At 41.7% G+C, this 23,199-nt stretch overlaps 1 protein-coding gene across 3 annotated transcripts in view; it reads left to right on the top strand.

Moving 5' to 3' along the window:
• ttc39c (tetratricopeptide repeat domain 39C) overlaps positions 1-23,199 on the top strand; it is a 111,191-nt gene that overhangs the window by 51,552 nt on the left and 36,440 nt on the right. For all 3 annotated transcript variants that reach the window (XM_048529948.2, XM_048529951.2, XM_048529950.2), the window contains 2 exons: positions 10,964-11,078; positions 14,654-15,005. In XM_048529948.2, the coding sequence (XP_048385905.1) occupies positions 10,964-11,078; positions 14,654-15,005 (467 nt within the window). The remainder of the gene's footprint in view (positions 1-10,963; positions 11,079-14,653; positions 15,006-23,199) is intronic.

The raw sequence follows: 23,199 nt of genomic DNA, 5'->3' as shown, positions 1-23,199 counted from the left end.
ATAAGTTTGAGTTGAGGGGCAAGTGATTTAGGGGGATTTGAGAAGAATTTTTTTCACGTAACGGGTGGTAGAAACATGAAACATGTTGCCTGAAAGGTGGTGTTGGAAAGTGTTCTCGCAACACTTAAGAAACATTTGAATCAGTACTTAAAATACCAGGTCATAGTAGTCTATGGATGAAGTGTAGGTAAATGAGATTAATGTAGTTTGGTGTTTGTTAGTCAGCATAGACGTGGTGAGCCGAAGACTCTTTAAGAATGCAGCAATTCTCTTTGGTTTCATAGCGGCTAATTTTGGATAAATGTCAGGTTATCCAATTTGGTAGCAAAAAGAGGAAGACAGATTATTATCTAAATGGTAATCTAAAGTAAAGAACTGCAGATGCTGGAAATCTAAAACAAAAATAGAAATTGCTGGAGAACTCAGCGTGTCTGTGGATAGAAGGAAGATGGGTTACAGGATTCAGAATATTAACTCTGTTTCTCTTTCAACAGATGCTACCAGACCTGTTGAGTTTCTCCAACAGTGTCTGATTTTTTCAATCTGCATGATGGTAGATTGGGAAAGGTGCAATGGGACTTTGGTGTCTTTGTGCACTAATTGCTGATAATAAGCATGCAAGATAAGCAGATAATGAAGAACGGAGTTGGTATGTTGGCCTATGTAGCAAGAGAATTCAAGTACAGAAGCAGGAATGTCTTGCTGCAATTGTGCAGGGCCTTTGCTGAGACCACAACTGGAATTCTCACTATGAAAGAAGTACAACAAAGACTTAGCAGACTGATTCCATGAGATGAAGAGAAATATCTTCACCTGAGCATGCGCACAGCCACTCTAAGGTTCTACGTGTGGTTAGCACTGCAGCCTCATAGCACCAGGGACCCGGGCTCAATTCCACCCTTGGACGACTGTCTGTGTGAAGTTTGCACATTCATTCCGTGTCTGCATGGGTTTCCCCTGGTGCTTGGGTTTCCTCCCACAGTCCAAAGATGTGCAGGCTAGGTAGATTAGCCATGCTAAATTGCCCCTAGTGTTCAGGGATGTGTAGACTAGGGGGATGGGTTGGGATGGGTCTGGCTGGGATGCTTCGTGGGCCAGTGTGGACTTGTTGGCCTGAAGGACCTGTTTCCACACTGTAGGCATTCGATGAACTTCGATGAGCATATGGTGGTCGATGTTGACGTTCTAGTTGTGGCATTGACTTCTGGTGCCTGAAGCTATTTCACACACACAACTCTGAGGCCCGCACAGCCATAAGGAAAATTGGAGGGAATGCTGCTGGTGAGCCTGTGGAATTCTATGCTACAGAAAATGGTTGAGTCCAAAACATTGAATGTTTTCAAGGAGTTAGATGCAGTATATTTCCTAGCTCTTAAGGCATCAAAGGGTCTGGGGAGAGTGTGGGAACAGGGTACTGAGTTCTATGATCATAGAAACATAGAAGATAGGAGCAGGAGGAGTGAGCCTGTTCCACCAATCATCGCAATCAACTGAATAGCCTAATCCTGCTTTCTCCCCATAACCTTTGATTCCATTCGCCCCAAGAGCTATATGTAGCAGCCTCTTGAATACATTCAATGTTTTGGAATCAACTACTTCCTGTGGTAATGAATTCCGCTGGCTCACCACTCTTTGGGTGAAGAAATGTCTCCTTATCTCCATCCTAAATGGTCTACCCCGAATCCTCAGACTGTGACCACTGGTTCTGGACACACCCACTGGATTCAGAATTGGCTGACCCTTAGAAGACGAAGGGTAGTAATGGACAGAAAATATTCAACATGGTGCTCAGTTACAACTGGTGTACCACAAGGATCTCTTCTGGGTCCTCTATTTGTGACTTTTGTAAATGATTTGGATGTAGGAGTGGAAGGATGGATTAGTAAATTTGCGGACGATACGAAGGTGGGGCGCATCGTGGACAGTGTGGAGGTTTGTTCTGGGTTACAAAGGGATATTGATAGGATGCAGAGCTGAGCTGAGAAGTGGCAGACGGAGTTTAACCCTGAAAAGTGAGGTGATTCATTTTAGAAGGACAAATTTGAAAGCAGAATACAGGGCTAATGGAAAGATTCTTGGCAGTGCTGCACCTGCATGCTTACCTTTAGCAACTGGTGCACAAGGACTCCCAAGTTCTATTGCACACTCCCCTCTCCCAATTTACAGCTGTCCAATTCGTAATCTGCCTTTCTTGCTTTTGCTTCCAAAGTGAATAACCTCACATTTATCCAAATTGTGCTGCATCTGCCATTGATTTGCCCACTCATCCAGCCTGTCCAGATCATGCTGAAGAATCTTTGCATCCTCGTTCACCCTCCCACCCAATTTGGTATCATCTCTAAACTTGGAGATGATACATTTTGTTACCTCATCCAAATCATTAATATTTTATTGTGAATAGCTGGGGTCCCAGCACCGATCCCAGTGGCACCCCACTAGTTACTGTCTGCCAATTTGAAAAGGACCCATTAATTCCTCTGCCAACCAGTTTTCTATCTATCTCAGTATGCTTCCCCCAGTCTGATGGGCTTTAATCTTGTATGGTAACCTCTTATGTGGGACTTAGTCAAATGCTTTCTGAAAGCCCAAATATACTGCATCAACTGGATCCCCTTTGTCAACTCTACTAGTTCCATCTTTATAGAATTCCAACAGATTTGTGAAGCATGATTTCCCCTTCATTAATCCTGCCACTGCTTTCTAAATGTTCAGCCACGATCATATTAAATAGCGGAAGAGGCTTGAAGGCCTAATCCTGCTATGTTCCTAGCTTTCAATGTTTCTACCACTCTACCAATGTTGCTTTATATAAAATGCTAAAGTGGAAGGATAAGTTGGATGTTGATTATCCCATCAAGGGGGGAACATCTCAACAAGAGGGCAGAGATATAAAATGAGAGACGGTTCAAAACTGAGGTGACGAGAAATGACTTCTTTCAGAGGGTTGAGAATCTGTGGAACTCTCTGCCACAGAGTGCAGTGAAGGCAGAATCAGTCAGCAGATTCAAGCAAGAAATAGACACGTTTCTAATGAAAGGCGGGATAAAGTGCTGTACAGAGCCAGCTGGAAAGTGGAGTTGAGATCAGGATAAGATCAGCCATGGTCATATTAAACGGCAGAGTGGGTCGAAGGGCTGAATTGTCTACTCCTTCTCCTAACTTCTATGTTGCTTTGTTATATGAAAGATGTATGATCTGCTTGATTTCATATACATCTGTGGGAAGCATAGAGGACAAAAAAAAAGCAGCACCAGCGGACTGTTTGACTTATCAAACCAGGTCGATCAGTCAATATCATACTGATTTTTTTTTTCTTCAAGTTATTCACTAACTTGGCCTCAACAATCTTATATGGATAGAGACTTCCAGTTGTTTTCCACCTCTGAATGAAGAATTTGTTTCTCATCATGGTACTAAAAGGCCTATTTTAACATTCTGAGACCATGACTTCCTGATGTAGACCCCACCACCATCTGCAAAGAAACATAATCCTAGCATACCTTCTGTCCAAACCTATTAAAATGTTGTGTTTCCATGAGAACCCCTCTCACTTTTCTAACCTCCAATGAATTCAGGCAGACTTGACCCAAGCTGACCTCGTACAGCAATCCAGTCATCCCAGGCTTCAATCAGGTTAACCATTGCTAAAGTTCTGTGGCAAGTATGTCCCTTCTTAGGAAATGAAGCTAAAACTTCTCACAATAATGGTCTCACCAAGATCCTATAAAGCTGTGGGTGTGGTCAGGCATCCTTGTTTTTGTATTCTAATCCCCTTGCAATGAAAATTGACATACTATTTTCCTTCCTAACTGTTTTCAGCATTTGCATGCTTGCTTTCAGTGACTTGTGCACAAGAGCACCTAGGTTGTTCTTGCACATTGATGTTTCTCAATCTATCATCTTTTAAATTACAATCTACCACTCTGTTTTTCCCACCAAAGTAGGTAACTTCAAACTTATCCATGTTACACTGTTCTTGATTTGATTTATTGTTGTCATATATACCTAAGTACAGTGAAAAGTTTTGTTTTGTGTGCAGTACAGGCAGATCATAACAGACAAGGATATATAAAGGGTGTTAGACAAGGTATACAAAGTTACGGCTACGCAGGAGGTGCACAAAAGCAAGATCAACCTTGGATTTAAAATTAGAGAGGTCCTAGCGAGTTTTGAGAAGATTTGTAGCTCAGGTTGAGGTTCTGGATGTGAGTTTGCTCGCTGAGCTGGAAGGTTAGTTTTCAGACGTTTCGTCACCATTCTAGGTAACATCATCAGTGAGCCTCCGAAGCGCTGGTGTTATGTCCCGCTGTCTATTTATCTGTTTAGGTTTCCTTGTGTTGGTGATGTCATTTCCTGCATTGGTGGAAATGACACCACCAACCCAAGGAAACCTAAACCGATAAATAGAAAGCGGGACATAACACCAGCGCTTCACCGGAGGCTCATTGATGATGTTACCTAGAATGGTGACGAAACGTCTGAAAACTAACCTTCCAGCTCAGCGAGCAAACTCACATCCATTAGAGAGGTCCATTCACCAGTGTGATAACAGCAGGGAAGGAGCTGTTCTTGAACCGTCAGTATGTATGTTTAAACTTTCGTATCCTTTCTCTATTGGAAGAGGTTGGAAGAATGTATAACTGGGGTGAGAAATGTCTTTGATGATGGCTGCTATTTTGCAGCAACAAGAAATGTAAATGGAGTCCGTGGATGCGAGGTTGGTTTGTGTGATGGTCTGGACTACATTCACAACTTTCTTTAGTTCCTTATGGTCCTGGGCAGAGTAGTTGCTGTACTAAACCATTAAGATAGAATGCTTTCTGTTGTGCATCTGTAAAAGTTTGTGAGGATCCTTATGGACATGCTGAATTTCCTAAGCCACCTGAGGAAGAAGAGATACTGTTGTGCTTTCTTGACTGTTGCGTTTATTTGGGAGGTCCAGGACAAATTGTTGGTTATCGTCACTCCTAGGAACTTGACGCTTTCGACCCTGTCCTCCACAGCTCAGTTGATGTAGATAGGGGTGTGTCCTCCTGTTTTCTTCCTGAAGTCAATAATCATTTTGTTAGCTTTGCTAACAGTGAGGGAGAGATTGTTATCTTTGCACCATGACACCAAGCATTTTGTCTCCTTCCTGTATTCTGACTCATTGTTAACATCTGACCTACAACAATGGTATTGTGAACGAACTGGTAAATGGTGTTCGGATGAAATTTGGCCACACAGTTGTGAGTGTATAGGGAGTACATTAGGGGGCTGAGTACACATCCTTATGGGGTGCCAGTGCTGAGGATTATCATGGAGGAAATGTTATCGTTTATCCTCACTGTGTCTGTCACATATTTGACAATTCATTTACTTGACTTAAGCACCTTGAAGCCAGTTTACACCAATCCCGTGTAATTTTGTTTCATCTGCAAACATAGAAATTCCTTCATCCACATTATTGATATTTATTTTGAATAGCTGAGGCCCAACCACTGGACCCAGGTAATATTTTGGGGTCCTGGGTTCAAATCTGCTTCGGAATGTGAAATTTGAATTCAGTGAGAATCTGGAATTAAGTGCCTAGTGATGTCCATGAAACCATTGCCGATTGTTGGGGGGAGAAAACCCCATCAGGTTTTCTAACTTCCTGTAGGAAATCTAACAGCTGTCCTTAGCTGGTCTATATGTGATCCCAACAATGTGGTTGACTCTTAACTGCACAGAGTTGAAGGACGAGCCAAGGAAATAGATGTTGAGGCCCAGTGTAGATTGTCCTCCACCCAAATTAACAAACAAATAGAGATACAAAATATAAAACAAAGTTGGTGGGAGAGATTGGATGACAAAATAGATAATGGTGTAAGTTAAAAGGAGATGATAATAGTACAAGAGTCACAAGATATGTCTAGCAGAGGTGTCACAAAATGACAATAATCACATCTATCCAAAAACCTGGGTGCAGTGGTTGCGATTTGAAAGTCTTGAGCTTGTTAAGTGCAGAAGTCTGTAAACTGCCATTTTAAAACGCTAAGTTCTCTTGAACTTAGAACAGTCTGGAAGGTTTGATCCCATTTGCTGACTGAGAGGTTTATTATACCAATCACCCAATCTACATTAGGATTGCTCAGTGGAAAAGGAGACAATATTGAGGGAAGCAAGCATAATATTGTTACGGAGATCTGTTACCTAAAATAGTAATTTATGCTGTCATAGGCTGGATATAGTGATTTATTAAATTACAATATTGTTTGGATATGTGACTCTTGAGCTGTTTGAAGACAACACTTTAAAAAGCAGAGGACATTGGCTACATCAGCAAAAGCATTGCATTTGTAATGACCAGAAGTTGCCGTGGTGACACTTGAATCTCCTGCCTTCTGTGGAAAGTGACTTCAGTTACAGATAGCATTTGGACAATCTGTGAGCAATTCTTTTTTTTCTGACTGTAACTGTTGCTTGGTCAAAGTTATTTTGAGATAACACTCTGTGCAGAATTTGCTTTTGTGAGATTTTTTTCAATCAAACAAATTATTCATTCGTTAACTTCTTGTTGGCAAGGCGATGGCCTAGTGGTATTATCACCGAACTGCAAATCCAGAGATTCAGGTTATGTTATGGGGATTTGGGTTTGGATCTTGTCGTGGCAGATAGTGGAATTTGAATGCAATTTTTTAAAAAAAAATCTGGAATTAGACTCTAACGAACATGATTCCGTTGTTGATTAATGGAAAAACCCATCTGGTTTACTCAGGACTTATAGGGCCTTCCATACCTGGTCTTGTCGACACCTGATTCCAGACCCACCGCACTGCGGTTGACTCTTGAATACAAGATGGCAGTGGAATAACAGGGCTCTGTGTTGGCTCCCGAGCGAGCCCAGTGCCCTCCTTGCATGCTTTCCTCTTTTTTTTTTCTCTTTTTACTTTTGCTCTTTGCTTTTTTATTGTTTTCTCTTCGTTCTTCTCTTTTAAAGCCTTTTGCGGAGGGTTAAATTGGCAGCATTGGCATGGCGGTAGCCTCCAGGCAGTCTGAGGTGGTGTCAGAAGTGGATGTGGTTCCTCCTGACGATTTGGATCGGCAGCGAGAGCGACTCATGCGCGGAATGGCGGCAGCCTCCCAGTGGTCAGAGGCAGCGGCGGCGGATGTGGCTCTGCCCAGGCGGACCAAGACTCCAGGCCATTGCTAGGCCCGGGTGCCTGCATTTGTGGTTCCAAACGCCTTTTATGGAGATAAGACTTAGACTTTAAGCTCTGGATGTTTTTCTCACCTTTTTTGACTTTCTTTTATTTCTGTTGTTTTGTTTTAAAGTTCTGCTTTTGAACCAAGACGGCAACTTTGTACACTTTTCACTGTACCCATTAGTTTCTATACTTGAGTACACATAACAATAGAATTCTAATTCTTACCTGCCTTCTGCGTGATCAGGGATGGGCTATAAATTTAGGCTTAGCCAGTTAGTTACTCATCCCGTGAATATTTAAAAAAAACACTTGAGGAATCTGTTTGACTTGTTTCTCTTGGAGCTATTTTGTCTATTTTTTAATTGGCAGTATAACTTTTCATAATTCATGTTCTATCATGACTAGTGGAGGAATAGGCGAAGGAGTAGAATCTGTCCGTCCTTCTAAATTGAAATAGTATACCAATTTGAAAGAAATACAAGTTACTAACAGTTAAATTTGGGAGCACTGTTTTGTGCCTTGGACTGTGTGATGGAAGAACCAGTGTTGCATTTCTGATACATGGGATGGTTCTGTATGATGGGATGATTTCCAGGATGGACAAGGGCTTATTCCTGATGGGAATAATCCACTTGGAGTACTGAGAAGGGACAGGAAGAATTTTGGTGGTTAGAGCTTGTTGAAAGTGCTGAAATGGCAGGGTTAAGTTGTTGAGCGCGCAGGCTAAACTAGAGATTTACAACACACAGAAGATATTTTGCTCATCAGACCTTTCATGAGCTCAAAAAGAGCTAACTGGCTTCATTGATAACAAAGTGTGGAGCTGGATGAACACAGTAGGCCAAGCAGCATCTTAGGAGCACAAAAGCTGACGTTTCGGGCCTAGACCCTTCATCAGAAAAGCCTTTTCTGATGAAGGGTCTAGGCCTGAAACGTCAGCTTTTGTGCTCCGAAGATGCTGCTTGGCCTGCTGTGTTCATCCAGCTCCACACTTTGTTATCTTGGATTCTCCAGCATCTGCAGTTCCCATTATCTCTAACTGGCTTCGTTGGTTACCACAGTTCAACTGTCTCTCCATGTTAAAATACAAGTCACAAGGTATCATTCAAGGGTAGTAAGAACTGCTGATGCTGGAGTCAGAGATAAAACAGTACGGAGCTGGAGGAACACAGCAGGCCAGGCAGCATCAGAGGAGCAACACAGTTAATGTTTCGGATGACTTCCTGAAGAAGGGTCCCGACCTAAAACGTCAACTTTCATGCTCCTCTGATGCTGCCTGGCCTGCTGTGATACTCCAGCTCCACACACTGTCATTCAAGGGTCTTCAGGATAGAGTCCTTCGTCCAGCCGTTTTCAGCTGCTTCATCAATGACTTTCCCTCAACCTTAAGGTTCCGAGTTGGGGATGTGCAAACACTTGTGAACAGTTCTAATCTAAACCTCTTTGCTAATGAAGAAATCCGTGCCGACTCAGGCTTGGGCTGATAAGTGGCAAGTAATATTTGTGCTACATGTACTAGGAAATGACCATCTCCAATAAGAGACAATCCAGCCATCATTCGTTAGCATTCAGTGGCATTACCATCTCTGAACTCCCTCACAATCAACAATAGTATTACCATTAACCAAAGCTAAGTGCAGATGAATACTCAATGCTGCTCTTACCTACCTTCTACCCTCTCCCATAATTGTCATTGAGAAGCTTATTTATTCTATTTATATGTTAATAACCTGAGTGTTAGTTGATGCTATTAGCAGTTTAGTATCCAGGTCAGAGTTGCTGATTATCTTCATCGTCTCTGTTTGCAGAAAGAATATAAACCAATAAAGCAAATGTTCCACAAGCATCCATGTTTAATATGTATGGGCCACAAAAAAGTTAAACTCATCCAGAAATACTGAACAAGGCGAGCAATGATTGCACATTTGTTTAAAGAGCATGCTGAGACCACTGAACATACCTTGTTTTGTTCATACTGCCTATCTCAGTATGCCTGATATTGGATTGGATATCATTGTTCTAGCTTTATTAAAATTGATTTGGAATTGGACAGAGTAGCAAGCTAGTTAAAATTACTAAAATGAATAAAATCTAAATGTACAAAAGAAATCCGTCTATTGCATCTTTGCCCAATATAGCTATGAGAGCGACATGCTGAACCACAGAATCACTGTGTCAACCAATTCAATTCATTTAAGATTCTGAATGATGGGGAAGGTGTAACTCTACTTTGATCAGATATGGATATCCCACTGGATGGTGACACAATGTCCAAAGAGCTGAGTACTTGGTGCTGAGGATATGTAGATTCTTTAGCTGGAAATGCTGCCACTAAGCCTAGGAGCACTACACAGTAATAAGGGTATAAAATTTCATTATCTGCAGTATCAGACATTCTTAAATAGAGAATTTTTATATTGTCTGTCATGGTTGTGAACTTTTAATTTGTTTGTTCTTTTGAAAACCTATGAATTTCATTTTGCGGTCGGACATTCTCTGTTCTTCTAGCATTATTCTTCATTTAATATACAAAATTAGTCTTTATTTATGCCTTCAGTGTCTTGCTGCTGACCTAGAAGTGATAAAAATAGTTACTCCCAGTTACTTATCAAAGCTTAATCTTAACCTTCAGTGCCCTAGTGAAAAGAGCTCATCTCCTCAAGTGTATCCTAAACCTCTAATGACTAAATGTAACTAACTCCTCTTATCTTTGGAATTATTTCCATTAAATTTCTTCACCCATGGTATCGATGCTGCATCCTTCTTAAAGAAGCGCAACTACAACTAAACAAATTATTTATACTGTGATTCAAAATTGGTTTCCTGTTTAAAAAATGAATGATCTGATGTTTTGAATTAAGCAATGCAAATTAAGTAGGAATTTAGTGAGTCTAAATTTATGTATTATAGATACAACTTTAGAACTCAAGACAGTGTACATGAAAAATACTTTTCTCCTTTTACTGTTTGTAAAACCAAAGATCTGATTTGATTTCTTGATTATGTAAACTCATCCCTGTCTTTGCCTCAAATCCTTCGCTGACAACCTCTGCTGTTTGACTTGCATTGAGTGCCTTTCTGCCAGACCTCCCAACTAGCACTTTAAATAGGATTGAGCTTATCCAAACATCTGCTGCACTTATTTTAACTTGTACCAAGTCCATTTCATCCAACATCCCAGTGCTTGCCAATTTAGTACATTAGGAGTACATTACAGGAGTGCAGTATTTTACATAATTTGAATAAAGGTCCTAGTCAATACTTTTAAACCCAGAATAGTGCTATGACTGCAAATCCACCATGGTTAATTACAGGAAGAGGTCATTACTAAAATTGAATGAGCAAGCTGAGCTGTTTCATTGCATTATTTCTACTGTTTTCTGAACATTTTACCCAAACTACTAATTTTTTGTACTGAAGTCCTATATGAAAACTAGTTGTGGTACAATAGATGTTTCCATCTGAATTCTGCACCAGTAAGTAAAATTAATTTTGGTACTTCTGCTTGTTAGGGACAAGATTTTATTGAAAAAATTAGTCCATCAGTAGTTGCAAACACAAAATAATTTCATAACAGAAGAACTAATGTCATAGGCTTTGTAGATTCTCGAGCTTTATTGGAGGCAAAGCTTGATAGACTCATCAGTCTTTATGTATTTCATTCCACAGATCTCAGTTGTGTATCTCTGATAACAAAGTTGTCTGACCATTGGAGAAGACCAAAGCTGACCATAATTGGGCTCTTTACACTTGTTACTCCATGTTAAATTTGTTCTTTTCCTTCTATTTAACAGATTGATATGCAGAGGCCCAGTGCATTGGACGTTGATAGACTCCAAAGGCAAATCATCATTGCAGATTGTCAGGTCTATCTTGCTGTACTTTCCTTTGTAAAACAGGAGCTCTCTGGTACGTTGTCATTTCAGGTTGAGATTATTATTTCAATGTTCCTGTGTTGAAAGTGTAATGCAAGGTATATGATTTATTTATTTCTGATATCATTTACTTTTGTATTTGGAGCTTGAGTTAGTGGCATGTGGGTTTTTTGGTATACATCTATGGAGAAGGTTAACTCCTAAGGTTTTCTGAAGTTGTGGTTTGTTTAAGAAAAACAGTATGAGAAAGGATGTTCTTGGAAGTTAATAAGAATTTGTTATATTGAGAGAGTTTTATGAAGAACAAAGTAAACATGGCAGTTTATTAAGCTTAGGAAGGATCTGGAATTTTTTTATTTTTGGCTTGGGGAAACCTCCATAGCTTGGTTCTCCATAACCTATGGTTTCCATTCAGTTTGCAGAAGTCTGGTTGAAGATAGAAAAGAAAAGTAAAGAACTGCAGATGCTAGAAATTAGAAACAAAAATAACAATTGCAGGAAAAAATCAGATTTGGCAGCTTCTGTGAAGAGAATGCAGAGTCAAATGTTTCAAGTCCATTGACCTTTCTTCAGAAACCAAAAGAACTGCAGATACTGTAAATCAGGAACAATAACAAAGTTGTTGGAAAAGCTCAGCAGGTCTGACAGCATCTGTGAAAGAGAAAACAGAGTTAACATTTAGGGTCCAGTGACCCTTCCTCTAGTTCTGAGGAAGGGTCACCGGACCCAAAATGTTAACTCTGTTTTCTCCTTCACAGATGCTGCCAGATCTGCTGAGCGTTTCCAGTAACTGTAGTTGTCCCTTTTCTTCAGAACGGTTTTGTATCTGTTTTTGTTTGTGGTTCAAGTTGGATGTGTAAAACAGCTTCTCCTGAAGAAGGTGGTATGGTAGCTCAGTGGTTAACATTGGTGCCTCACAGTTCCAGGGACTCCGGTTTGATTCTACCCTCAGGCGACTGTCCGTGTGGAGTTCGCATATTCTCTCTGTGTCTGCATGGATTTCCTCCAGGTGCTCCAGTTTCCCCTCACGGTCCAAAAATATGCAGATTAGGTAGACTGACCATGGCAAATTGTCCATAGTGTCCAGGAATGTGAAAGTTAGGTCAATTAGCCATGGAAAATGGGGATGGGGTAGGGAGGTGGGTCAGTATAGACTCGATGGGCTGACTGGCCTGCTTCCACACTGTAGGAATTCAGTGACTCTGTGAAGTGAGAATATTTGGGAAATATGTTGCCTAATTGTAAGAAATTTAGTTTGAAGGTTCCAGACCAAAATTATTTGGTTAAAATCCTGAAGGGATTATTTGAAGCTGAGAATGTCTAAGATCAGTTGAATTAAAGTTCAAAAATGAGGCTCTCTGATTCTTGAGACTGAGAATTGGAACAACAATTGAGTTGAGCCCTTTGATGTGATAAGAAGGGAATTCTCAGGTGTGAGTACTGTAAAAGAGTGCATTTGGGATTGATGGGATTGTACTTTACTGTGTTTTGAAATCTTGAAATTTAATTTATATGAAAACAGTTTGGCTTATTCTATTTTAATGTTATTTCTTTCACACAAGAAACTTTATTCCATTGTTAAAACCAAATCTACAGCATTATAGAGATAGTCGGAACTGCAGATGCTGGAGAATCTGAGATAAGGTGTAGAAGAAGGGTCTAGGCCCGAAAAAGCAGCCTTCCTGCTGCTCTGATGCTGCTTGGCCTGCTGTGCTCATCTAGCTCTACACCTTGTTATCTACAGCATTACATTTGAATTTCAGTAAAAGACCATGGAATTAAAACAAAAGAAAAGCAAAACATGACAAGGCCCTCTGCTTCTTCCTGTCCCACAGGCCCAACCAGTCCCCCTTCACCGACACCCTGGGACAAAGCTATGCCTGCCTCTTTGTAGGTTACGTGGAACAGTCTCTCTTCCGCACCTATGCAGGCCTCAAACCCCACCTCTTCCTCCGTTACATTGATGACTGTATCGGCGCCGCCTCTTCCTCCCCAGAGGAGCTCGAACAGTTCATTCACTTCACCAACACCTTCCACCCCAACCTTCAGTTCACCTGGGCCATCTCCAGCACATCCCTCACCTTCCTGGATCTCTCAGTCTCCATCTCAGGCAACCAGCTTGTAACTGATGTCTGTTTCAAACCGAACGACTCCCATAGCTACCTAGAATACACCCCCCCCCCCCCCGCCCCCCCCGCCCCCCGGCAAAGATTCCATCCCCTATTCCCAATTCCTCCACCTCTGCCGCATCTACTCCCAGGATGAGGCATTCCACTCCTGCACATCCTAGATGTCCATGTTCTTCAAGGACCGCAACTTTCCCCCCGCGGTGGTTGAGAACACCCTTGACCGCGTCTCCCGTATTTCCTGCAACACATCCCTCACACCCCGCCCCCCGCAATAACCGCCCTAAGAGAATCCCCCACGTTCTCACACACCACCCTACCAACCTCCGGATACAACGCATCATCCTCCGACACTTCCGCCATCTACAATCTGACCCCACCACCAAAGACATTTTTCCATTCCCACCCTTGTCTGCATTCCGGAGAGACCACTCTCTCCGTGACTCCCCTCCAACTCCACCACACCCAACACCTTCCCCTGCAACCGCAGGAAGTGCTACACTTGCCCCCACACCTCCTCCCTCACCCCCATCCCAGGCCCCAAGATGGCTTTCCACATTAACCAGATGTTCACCTGCACATCTTCCAATGTGGTATACTGCATCTGCTGTACCCGGCTACCTCTACATTGGGGAAACCAAGCGGAGGCTTGGGGACCGCTTTGCAGAACACCTCTGCTCGGTTCGCAATAAACAACTGCACCTCCCAGTCGCGAACCATTTTAACTCCCCCTCCCATTCCTCAGACGACATGCCCATCATGGGCATCCTGCAGTGCCACAATGATGCGACCCGAAGGTTGCAGGAACAGCAACTCATATTCCGCCTGGGAACCCTGCAGCCCAGTGGTATCAATGTGGACTTCACCAGCTTCAAAATCTCCCCTCCCCCCACTGCATCCCAAAACCAGCCCAGCTTGTCCCTGCCTCCCTAACCTGTTCTTGCTCTCACCTATTCCCTCCTCCCACCTCAAGCCGCACCTCCATTTCCTGCCTACTAACCTCATCCCGCTTCCTTGACCTGTCCGTCTTCCCTGGACTGACCTATCCCCTCCCATCACTCAACCTGTTGACACCCCACTCTCATCATTTGTACAACCTTTTGATCTCTCTGCACTTGACCTGACAAAGGGGCTGTGTTCCAAAAGCTTGATTTCAAATAAACCTGTTGGACTTCCCACCTTGTCCACCCCAGTCCAACACCGGCACCTCCACATTATTTCGCTATGCAGAGGTTATCAGCGTTCTTGCCACGTTACTAGCTCGCCACCACAGATCAAATGGTGTCCTGTCCTGAGTGCAAAATACCAAATAGACTAGTGGATTGTGTATGTTTGTGGTGGGGGAAATGAGAGGGTTACTACGCATCTTCCTCCAGCAGGTCTTTAATGTTTTTTGGTGGTCTTCGACAATTTAGCTTAATTGTGCCACAATTAGAGGTGAAAAAGTAATTGTTGCTTCTGTTTCTCTCCTTCCAAATTAAAGCATATATTAAAGGTGGATGGATCCTTCGAAAAGCATGGAAAATTTACAATAAGTGTTATGCAGAAATTGATGCACTACAGATAATGCATAAAAAAAGATCTCAGGAATCTCTGACGTCTGATCGGGCTAATGATAACCATATTCCTGCTGTATCTCTACAAGAAGAGTCACTAAGTAGACTGAAAGGTGCTGTCAGCTTTGGCTACGGGCTTTTCCATCTTTGTATATCAATGGTACCTCCTAACCTGCTGAAAATCATCAACTTACTGGGGTTTCCTGGAGACCGTCTGCAGGGATTATCTTCCCTAATGTATGCAAGTGAAAGCAAGGACATGAAGGCTCCATTAGCTACGTGAGTAGATGTAACAAGTACTTGATTTTCTTCTAAAATTTTAAAAACTGTGCCAATTGCACATTCCATTTGAGCAAATGTACCTCTCGCTTTCATAGTATTTGGAATATCTTTCCTGTTCACCTGTGGAAGTTATTGCAGTGGTTCAGAGGAGGGAATACACTGGATAAATTTGAGGCAGGTTAGCTTATTCATTGTGTTTCATGTGGTCTGATTTTGTTTTGGCACAAGTCAATAACATTTGAGGGTGCTAATCTTGGTTTTTAATTGAACAGTTGAAACAAATTGATCTTGGTTGAGCAAATGTTTTCACAGTTTCATATCCATGTTGCTACTTGTCCCATTTTTTTAAGCTGTGTTACCCTCCGTGAACATCTGTTACCTCATCAAAATACTCAAACCAAGTTACCTAAATTCAGTTTGTCTCTAACTAATGTTGTGCTGATATTCCTTTTTCTGCTGTTATCCTTGATTGCCATTTCTACAAAACCTTTCCGCCACCTGGGGTTTAACTGGCTGGTTTATTAGTTGCAGGGTTTATCCCTTCAGCCGCTTTGGAACAAGAGTGTAACGTATTCAATTCTCAAGTTTGACATCAGACCTACGTCTGAGAAGTAGTGGGGATTATGGTCATACCTCCATTATATTTATGACTCTGTGATATCCACTCTTACTTCCTTCAAAACCACAACGCTTAAAGAAAGAGACCAATCCCTTTTAATTCCAGTAAATTCAAAGATCCAGCCAGGAGCCACCAATTGTTATGATTCCAGCTAATGATATTTGACAATTCTAATTCCAACTGAAATGCGACTTGATTTTGTCATATTTTGTTTTATTTTGGTTTTAATAAGTTAATCTTTGGTTTTAATAAGTTAATCTCTCACTGTGATTTTAAGCATTCAATATTTCAGGTTTTGCTTTCATGATAAAACAGAAGGTTATTACCTCAAGAAATGAGTGTAAAACAGAATAAACCAAAACATTTATTTATTGCACAGAGTTTTACATACATAGTAAAAGTATAATCCCACTAAACTCAAAATACTCCAAGTCCAAACAAAAATCCCAAAAAGCATTCCTTGTTCAGTACTCTGACCAGAGAAATGAATTATTTCCTAACGAATCAGTGGGCTTAAGGCAACTGTGACTTGAACTTTGAGTCTGGAAACACTGATATCTTCTTCTTGGAGCTATTATACACGTGACTTTAAATGTACTCCGGTTCAAGTAACCTCTGTGGCTTCATCCTAGTATATCTGGGACTATCAGTAACTCCTTACTTTAAGGAAATCGAATCTTAGTACATTCTTCCCTTTTCAGGACCATCTGCTGTGCCGCTTACCTCAGTAAGATCTTCCCAGTACTTTTCATAAACAAAGATAAACCAAGCTATAGGTGTTTTCCCATAAGCTTAAAAAGTCTTGGTCTAGAAATTTCTAACATACCTTTAAAGTGCAATTGGTTTACTTGCTAAGTTGTAAGACATCTTAAGGTAGACAAATCAGATATACAAAAACCTATTGATGCTGCTGAAGAAACTCTCAAACTTCTAAAAGAAAGTGCTGTAGCTACATAACTATTTACAAGTTAACAATTAACTTCAGCCACATAGAAAACTAATATGTCACTCACCCAAAATCCAAAACCCAAGTGTAAAAAGAATATATTTTTTTAAAAGTATCAATTTAAATCACAATATGTTCCTTTGATGATTCTTTGTGTATGCAATGCAAAACAATTTGCAACTGAGATTTTACATTTTGGACATTGGCTGAGAAATGAGACATTTAAACCATCCTTCTGTTTTAAATATCTGTAACTCACTGTGTTTACTAAATGTTAGTGAATATTTGGATGTTGGCTTGTGAACTGAAACAACCATTGCAGAAGAGAAACAATTCTTTCAATCTTGCATTCCCTTCCAATTCTGGCATCTTACCTTTTAATAAGTGAATATCTAACTTGCTATTCAAAAAATGCATGCTGCCCTTTTAATATTGAAGTGCAGAGCTGGTAACCACATCCCTGCTTGGCTCATGTAATTGATATTTAACTGCATCCTAATTCTTGTCATAAAACAGCCACTTCTCTTTGATACGAATTTGGCCAATATAGTATATAAAGTGCCTATACTTGTCTACAAACTGATTTTTGTTTGTTCAGAGCCTGCAGTCAGACCAAATACTCAGTACTGGCTCGGAATCCTTGGTGTTATTGGGCATGCCAACTCGGCTGTTGTTGTGAAATCATTACGTTGGGTCTGGGGTTAAGAAGCATAGAATTGTGAATGACCAAATAGATTTAGAGGTCCAAGAGTAGAAATAATTAAAAGCAAATGATCAACTATAAAAGCAAGGAATTAAAACGATAACGGAGGAGATGGAAGTCATGTATAAGACATGAAGTCAATGTATAAAGCTCTGTTTTAGACCCACACATGACGTGAAGAAAAACTTATTTATGCAATGAATTGTAATATGGAACATGCTGTCTGAAAGGTCAGTGGAAGCAAATTCACCAGTAACGTTCAAAAGGGAACTGAAGAAATATTTGTAGGGAAATGGGGAAAGAACTAAGTGGGATTAATTGGATAACCTTTTCCAAGAGCTGCATGTACATGGTGAGGTGAATGGCCTTCTCCTTTGCTAGATCATAAGCCACAGGAGCGAATAAAAGTCATTCAACCTATCAAGTCATGAGATCATGGCTGATTTGGTAGTCTCCAATCCACTTCTGCCTTTTCCCTACAACTCTTGATTCCCTTACAGATTAAAAATCTGCCTGTCTCACCCATGAATATTCTCCCTTATACAGCCTCTACACATTTGCAGTAAAGAACTCCACAGATTTACTAATCTTCTGAGAGAAGAAATTCCTCCTCATCTCTATAAATGAGTGACCCCTCTCTGAGATTTTGCCCTTTGGCCCTGGACTCTTCCACAAGGGGAAACAATCTTTCAGCATCTATTATGTCAAGCCATATAAATATCTTGCATATTTCAATAAGATCACCTCTCATTCTTTTACATTCCAACTGGCTTAATCTCTTATAAAACAGTCCCCGCTTACCTGGTCAAGCTTCTCTGGACTGCCTCCAATGCCAGTATATCTCTCTTTAGATAAAGGACCCAGAACTCTTCCCAGTATTCCAGCTGCGATCTGAAAAATGCTTTATATAGTTTTAGCAAAAACTCCCTACTTTTATAGCCCATACTCTTTTTTGAAGCAAAGGCCAACATTTCATTTGCCTTCCATATTGCCTGCTGACCATGTATGTTAGTTCATTGTGCACAAGCTCTCTCAAATCCCTCCACTTGGGAGCTTTTAACAGGGTTTCTCCATTTGAATAACATACAAGTCCTCTATTCTTCCTGCCAAAGTGCATAAGCTCATATTTTGTTATATTATCTTGCATCAGGCAAGGTTTGCCCATTGTTTAACCTGTCCTATCTGAGGACTCAAGACAACAAAATGTGAGGCTGGATGAACACAGCAGGCCAAGCAGCATCTCAGGAGCACAAAAGCTGATGTTTCGGGCCTAGACCCTTCATCAGAGAGGGGAATGGGGTGAGGGTTCTGGAATAAATAGGGAGAGACGGGGAGGCGGACCGAAGATGGAGAGAAAAGAAGATAGGTGGAGAGAGTATAGGTGGGGAGGTAGTGAGGGGATAGGTCAGTCCAGGGAAGACGGACAGGTCAAGGAGGTGGGATGAGGTTAGTAGGTAGGAGATGGAGGTGCAGCTTGGGGTGGGAGGAAGGGATGTCATCTTAGATGACATGTCCATCATGGGCCTCCTGCAGTGCCACAATGATGCCACCCGAAGGTTGCAGGAACAGCAACTCATATTCCGCCTGGGAACCCTGCAGCCTAATGGTATCAAGGTGGACTTCACCAGTTTCAAAATCTCCCCTTCCCCAATTGCGTCCCTAAACCAGCCCAGTTCGTCCCCTCCCCCCACTGCACCACACAACCAGCCCAGCTCCTCCACTCCACCCACTGCATCCCAAAACCAGTCCAACCTGTCTCCGCCTCCCTAAGCTGTTCTTCCTCTCACCCATCCCTTCCTCCCACCCCAAGCCGCACCCCCATCTACCTACTAACCTCATCCCACCTCCTTGACCTGTCCGTCTTCCCTGGACTGACCTATCCCCTCACTACCTCCCCACCTATACTCTCTCCACCTATCTTCTTTTCTCTCCATCTTCGGTCCGCCTTCCCCTCTCTCCCTATTTATTCCAGAACCCTCACCCCATCCCCCTCTCTGATGAAGGGTCTAGGCCCGAAACGTCAGCTTTTGTGCTCCTGAGATGCTGCTTGGCCTGCTGTGTTCATCCAGCCTCACATTTTGTTGTCTTGGATTCTCCAGCATCTGCAGTTCCCATTATCTCTGATACTATCTGAGGACTCTTTGAGTCACCCTCACTGCTTATTTTCCCAACTATTTCAGTGTTAACCAAAAGTTTAGCTGTAGTGCATTCACTTTCTTCATCAATGGGCAAAGTTTTGTGAAGTGAAGCTTAAAAAATAGTTTCCGTATTTGTACTAGCTCTGAAAGGCTCTCTTTGATGCCTCTCAAAAAGGCAGGAACCACGCAAATGCTGAAGGTTAAAGTTTATCGAAGGCCTGGATGACTCTTCACCCTTCATAACCAGTGTAGTTGGTTCACCCTGTATTTTAGAAAAAGTGCTCAAGGGGAACGTAAAACAACTGTCCTGACTGCTTTTGCATGGTCTCGCATTCTGCCTGTCTTCCTTAATGAATATTCTGATAAACATCTACAGGAGAGTATATATTTCTAAGCTATGCCAAGTGGAAAGCTTGCCCTTTTAAATATTTGTAACCAGAGGAAAACTAAAGCAATTAATTTCTCTTCCGATGAATGCAAACAAAACACCTTGATTTTCTTTCAGAAGACCTAGCTTCTGAGGAATTTAATCTTTAATGCAAAACACATTCCAATGCTCGTATGACCTTGGCCATGTTTCCACCAGGCTGTGGGTATAAGCATTAAAATTCCGATCAGTCCAAATACCAGCGCAATGCATTGATGTCAAACCTTGAGAGAATCTGGTTTTGTACTGTCAAATCCACATATAGGTAATTGGTAATATCCTGCTGAAACTGGTTTTATTCTAGATGTTTCAAAGAAACTTTATTGTGAAGGAGTATAGAGTTAACCTTGGTGGTGTTGCCATGCCAACTGTGTTTGTATGCTGTTTCGGTCATGTGGCATTTGTCCATTGTTTGCAGATCTTTAGTATCTCAGCATCACCTTGCAGGTTGTAACATACAAACCAATGTGCCCTTCCACCTCCTTCCCTACTTTCAAAGCCTCCTTGAATTTAATAATGGATAAATAAATAGCTGGATAATAGTTTCATGGTCACCATTACTGGGACAGGCTTTTATATTACAGATTTACTGAATTTAAATTCCATCCACTGCCTTGTTAGGATTGGAAGCCATGTTTTCAGGGCATTAGCCTGGGCCTCTGATTTCTAGGACATTGACGTTACCATCACACCACCACCTTACCTTAGTTTGTCTGTTACGGTACCACTTGTGTCCTGTTTTTACAATTACCACCATTTTCGCAGGTCTGTATTGATCCGGTTTCTCAACTAACAGTTCAAAATCATTTTTCTTGTTGTAACAGCCAAGAACAACGGACTGTTCTAAGGATTGGCATTGGGACCTCAGATATTTACAATCTGTATTAATTGGTACAGGGTAAATAAGATTTAGAAGGATGGATGCAAGGCTCAAAAAATGGTGTGGTAGAAATGGGCTTTGATTTATGGGACAGTGGGATTAGTACTAGGTAAAGAGGGAGCTGTATCACTGGGATGGCTTTCACCTGAACTGTGCTGAGACCAGTGTTTTGGTAAATCATAAAAGTGAGCAGTAGAGAGGGCTTTAAACTAAATACTAGGTGGGTAGGGACCATGTTCAAGGAGATGTGGTGAATCAAAGGAAAATAAAGATGTATTAGCTTAGTGTGATGATGACCAAAATGTGTTTGGAAGGAGCACTGTGTACAGACTTTAGAATGCTCTATTCGATATGGGCATAGATTGCAAGACTGGTAAAAGGTCAGAGTTAAAGCATCTGTATCTGAAAGTGTGCAGCATTTGTAACAAAATGCTCACTGTTAACAACTGAGGTTGAAAGAGTGTACCATCACTCTAGTCCCCGTACTCTGGTGACCAAGATGACGAATTAAGCACCTTATTTAATTTGAGTTTTAAACAGCAAACATTGTAAACCTGGTTTCTTAATAAACACCGTTATTGATTGTGCAAAAAGGAAGGGAGATTTTTATAAATGTGTTATAGGCCTGTTAGCTTAACAACTGTAATTAACAAAATGCTAGAATTCATTGTAATGGATGTACTAGCAGAGCGTTTAGAATTACGCAATAAACCAGAGTCAGCATGGCTTTATGAAGGAGAAATCATGTCTGTTAGATTTATTCAAGTTCTTGGAGGAGGTAATGAACTGTGTTATTATATTAAGAACGCAGGCCAAAGGTAGGTATATGGAAATGTGCCACAGGTCAGCCATGATCTCAATGAATAGTGGAATAGACCAGAAGGGCTGTGAATGGCCTACTCCTGTTGTTACGTTGCTATGAAATCTTGCAACAATTTGATAGGATCCTAGTGACAATATGTGGCATCCTGCAGTTTTGCTGTCCATAAAAAGTTAAACTTGCCTTGGAGGCGATGTAGTGAGGGTTTACTAAACTGGTCCTTGGATGAGAGGTTGAGGGGTGGGTTAGTATGTTTGCTGATGACACAAAGGTTGGAGGTGCCTTTGATAGTATCGAGGGCTATTGCAGGCTTCAGCGAGACATTGACAGAATGCAGAGCTGGGCTGAGAAATGGCAGGTGGAGTTCAACCTGGATAAATGCGAAGTGATGCATTTTGGAAGGTCAAACTTAAGCGCTGAGTATAGGATTAAAGGCAGGGTTCTTGGCAGTGTGGAGGAACAGTGGGATCTTGGTGTTCAAGTGCATAGCTCCCTCAAAGTTGCCACCCAGGTGGACAGGGTTGTTAAGAAAGCATATGGTGTTTTGGCTTTCATTAACAGGGGTATCGAGTTTAAGAGCCGCGAGGTTATGCTGCAGCTCTACAAAACCCTGGTGAGACCACACTTGGAATATTGTGTCCAGTTCTGGTTGCCCTATTATAGGAAAGATGTGGAGGCTTTGGAGAGAGTACAAAGGAGGTTTACCAGGATGCTGCCTGGACTGGAGAGCTTGTCTTACGAGGAGAGGTTGACTGAGCTCGGACTTTTCTCTCTGGAGAGAAGGAGGAAGAGAGGTGACCTGATCGAGGTGTACAAGGTAATGAGAGGCATGGATAGAGTCGATAGCCAGAGACTTTTCCCCAGGGCAGGATTGACTGCCACGAGGGGTCATAGTTTTAAGGTGTTAGGAGGAAGGTATAGAGGAGACCTCAGAGGGAGGCGTTGTGAGCGCATGGAATAGTTTACCAGTGGTAGTCGTGGAAGCAGAGTCATTAGTGACATTTAAGCGACTGCTGGACATGCACATGGACAGCAGTGAATTGAGGGGAATGTGGGTTAGGTTATTTTATTTTTGGATTAGGATTATTCCACGGCACAACATCGTGGGCCGAAGGGCCTGTACTGTGCTGTACTTTTCTATGTTCTATGTTCTATTTTTATCTTGTGATGAGAGCCTGGGTAAACTGGAACTGTATTCTCGAGTTTAGATGAATGAGCAGGACAATTGAATTAAGAATGAGATTATGAAGGGCCTTGACAGGGTAGGCAGTGTGTTGCTGTTTGCTCTGGTTGGGAAATTTAAAACGTAGCATGTTAGGTGAAACAGTTCATTATTCACTCAAACATCCTACTTTCTTTTATTCGTTCATGAGATGAGGGCGTGGCTGACTAGGCCAGCATTTATTTCCCATGCCAGGGGGCAGTTAAGAGTCAACAACATTGCTTGTTGGTCTGGAGTTGCATGTGTGCCAGACTAAGTGGGAATGGCAGTTTCCTTCCCTGAAGGACTTCAGTAACCCAGATTGCGTTTTCCAACCATTGACAATAGATTCATGGTCATTCTAGATTCTTAAGTCAATAAAGAAAAATCTGGAATTAAAGTTCCACCATCTGCTGTGGCGGGATTCAAACCCAGGTCCTCAGAATGTTTCCTGGGT

Source organism: Stegostoma tigrinum, chromosome 5, assembly GCF_030684315.1.
Source record: "Stegostoma tigrinum isolate sSteTig4 chromosome 5, sSteTig4.hap1, whole genome shotgun sequence".
Taxonomy (NCBI): Eukaryota; Metazoa; Chordata; class Chondrichthyes; order Orectolobiformes; family Stegostomatidae; genus Stegostoma; species Stegostoma tigrinum.
Note: the sequence above shows the minus strand (reverse complement) of the source record. Positions and strands in the feature narration are given on the sequence as shown.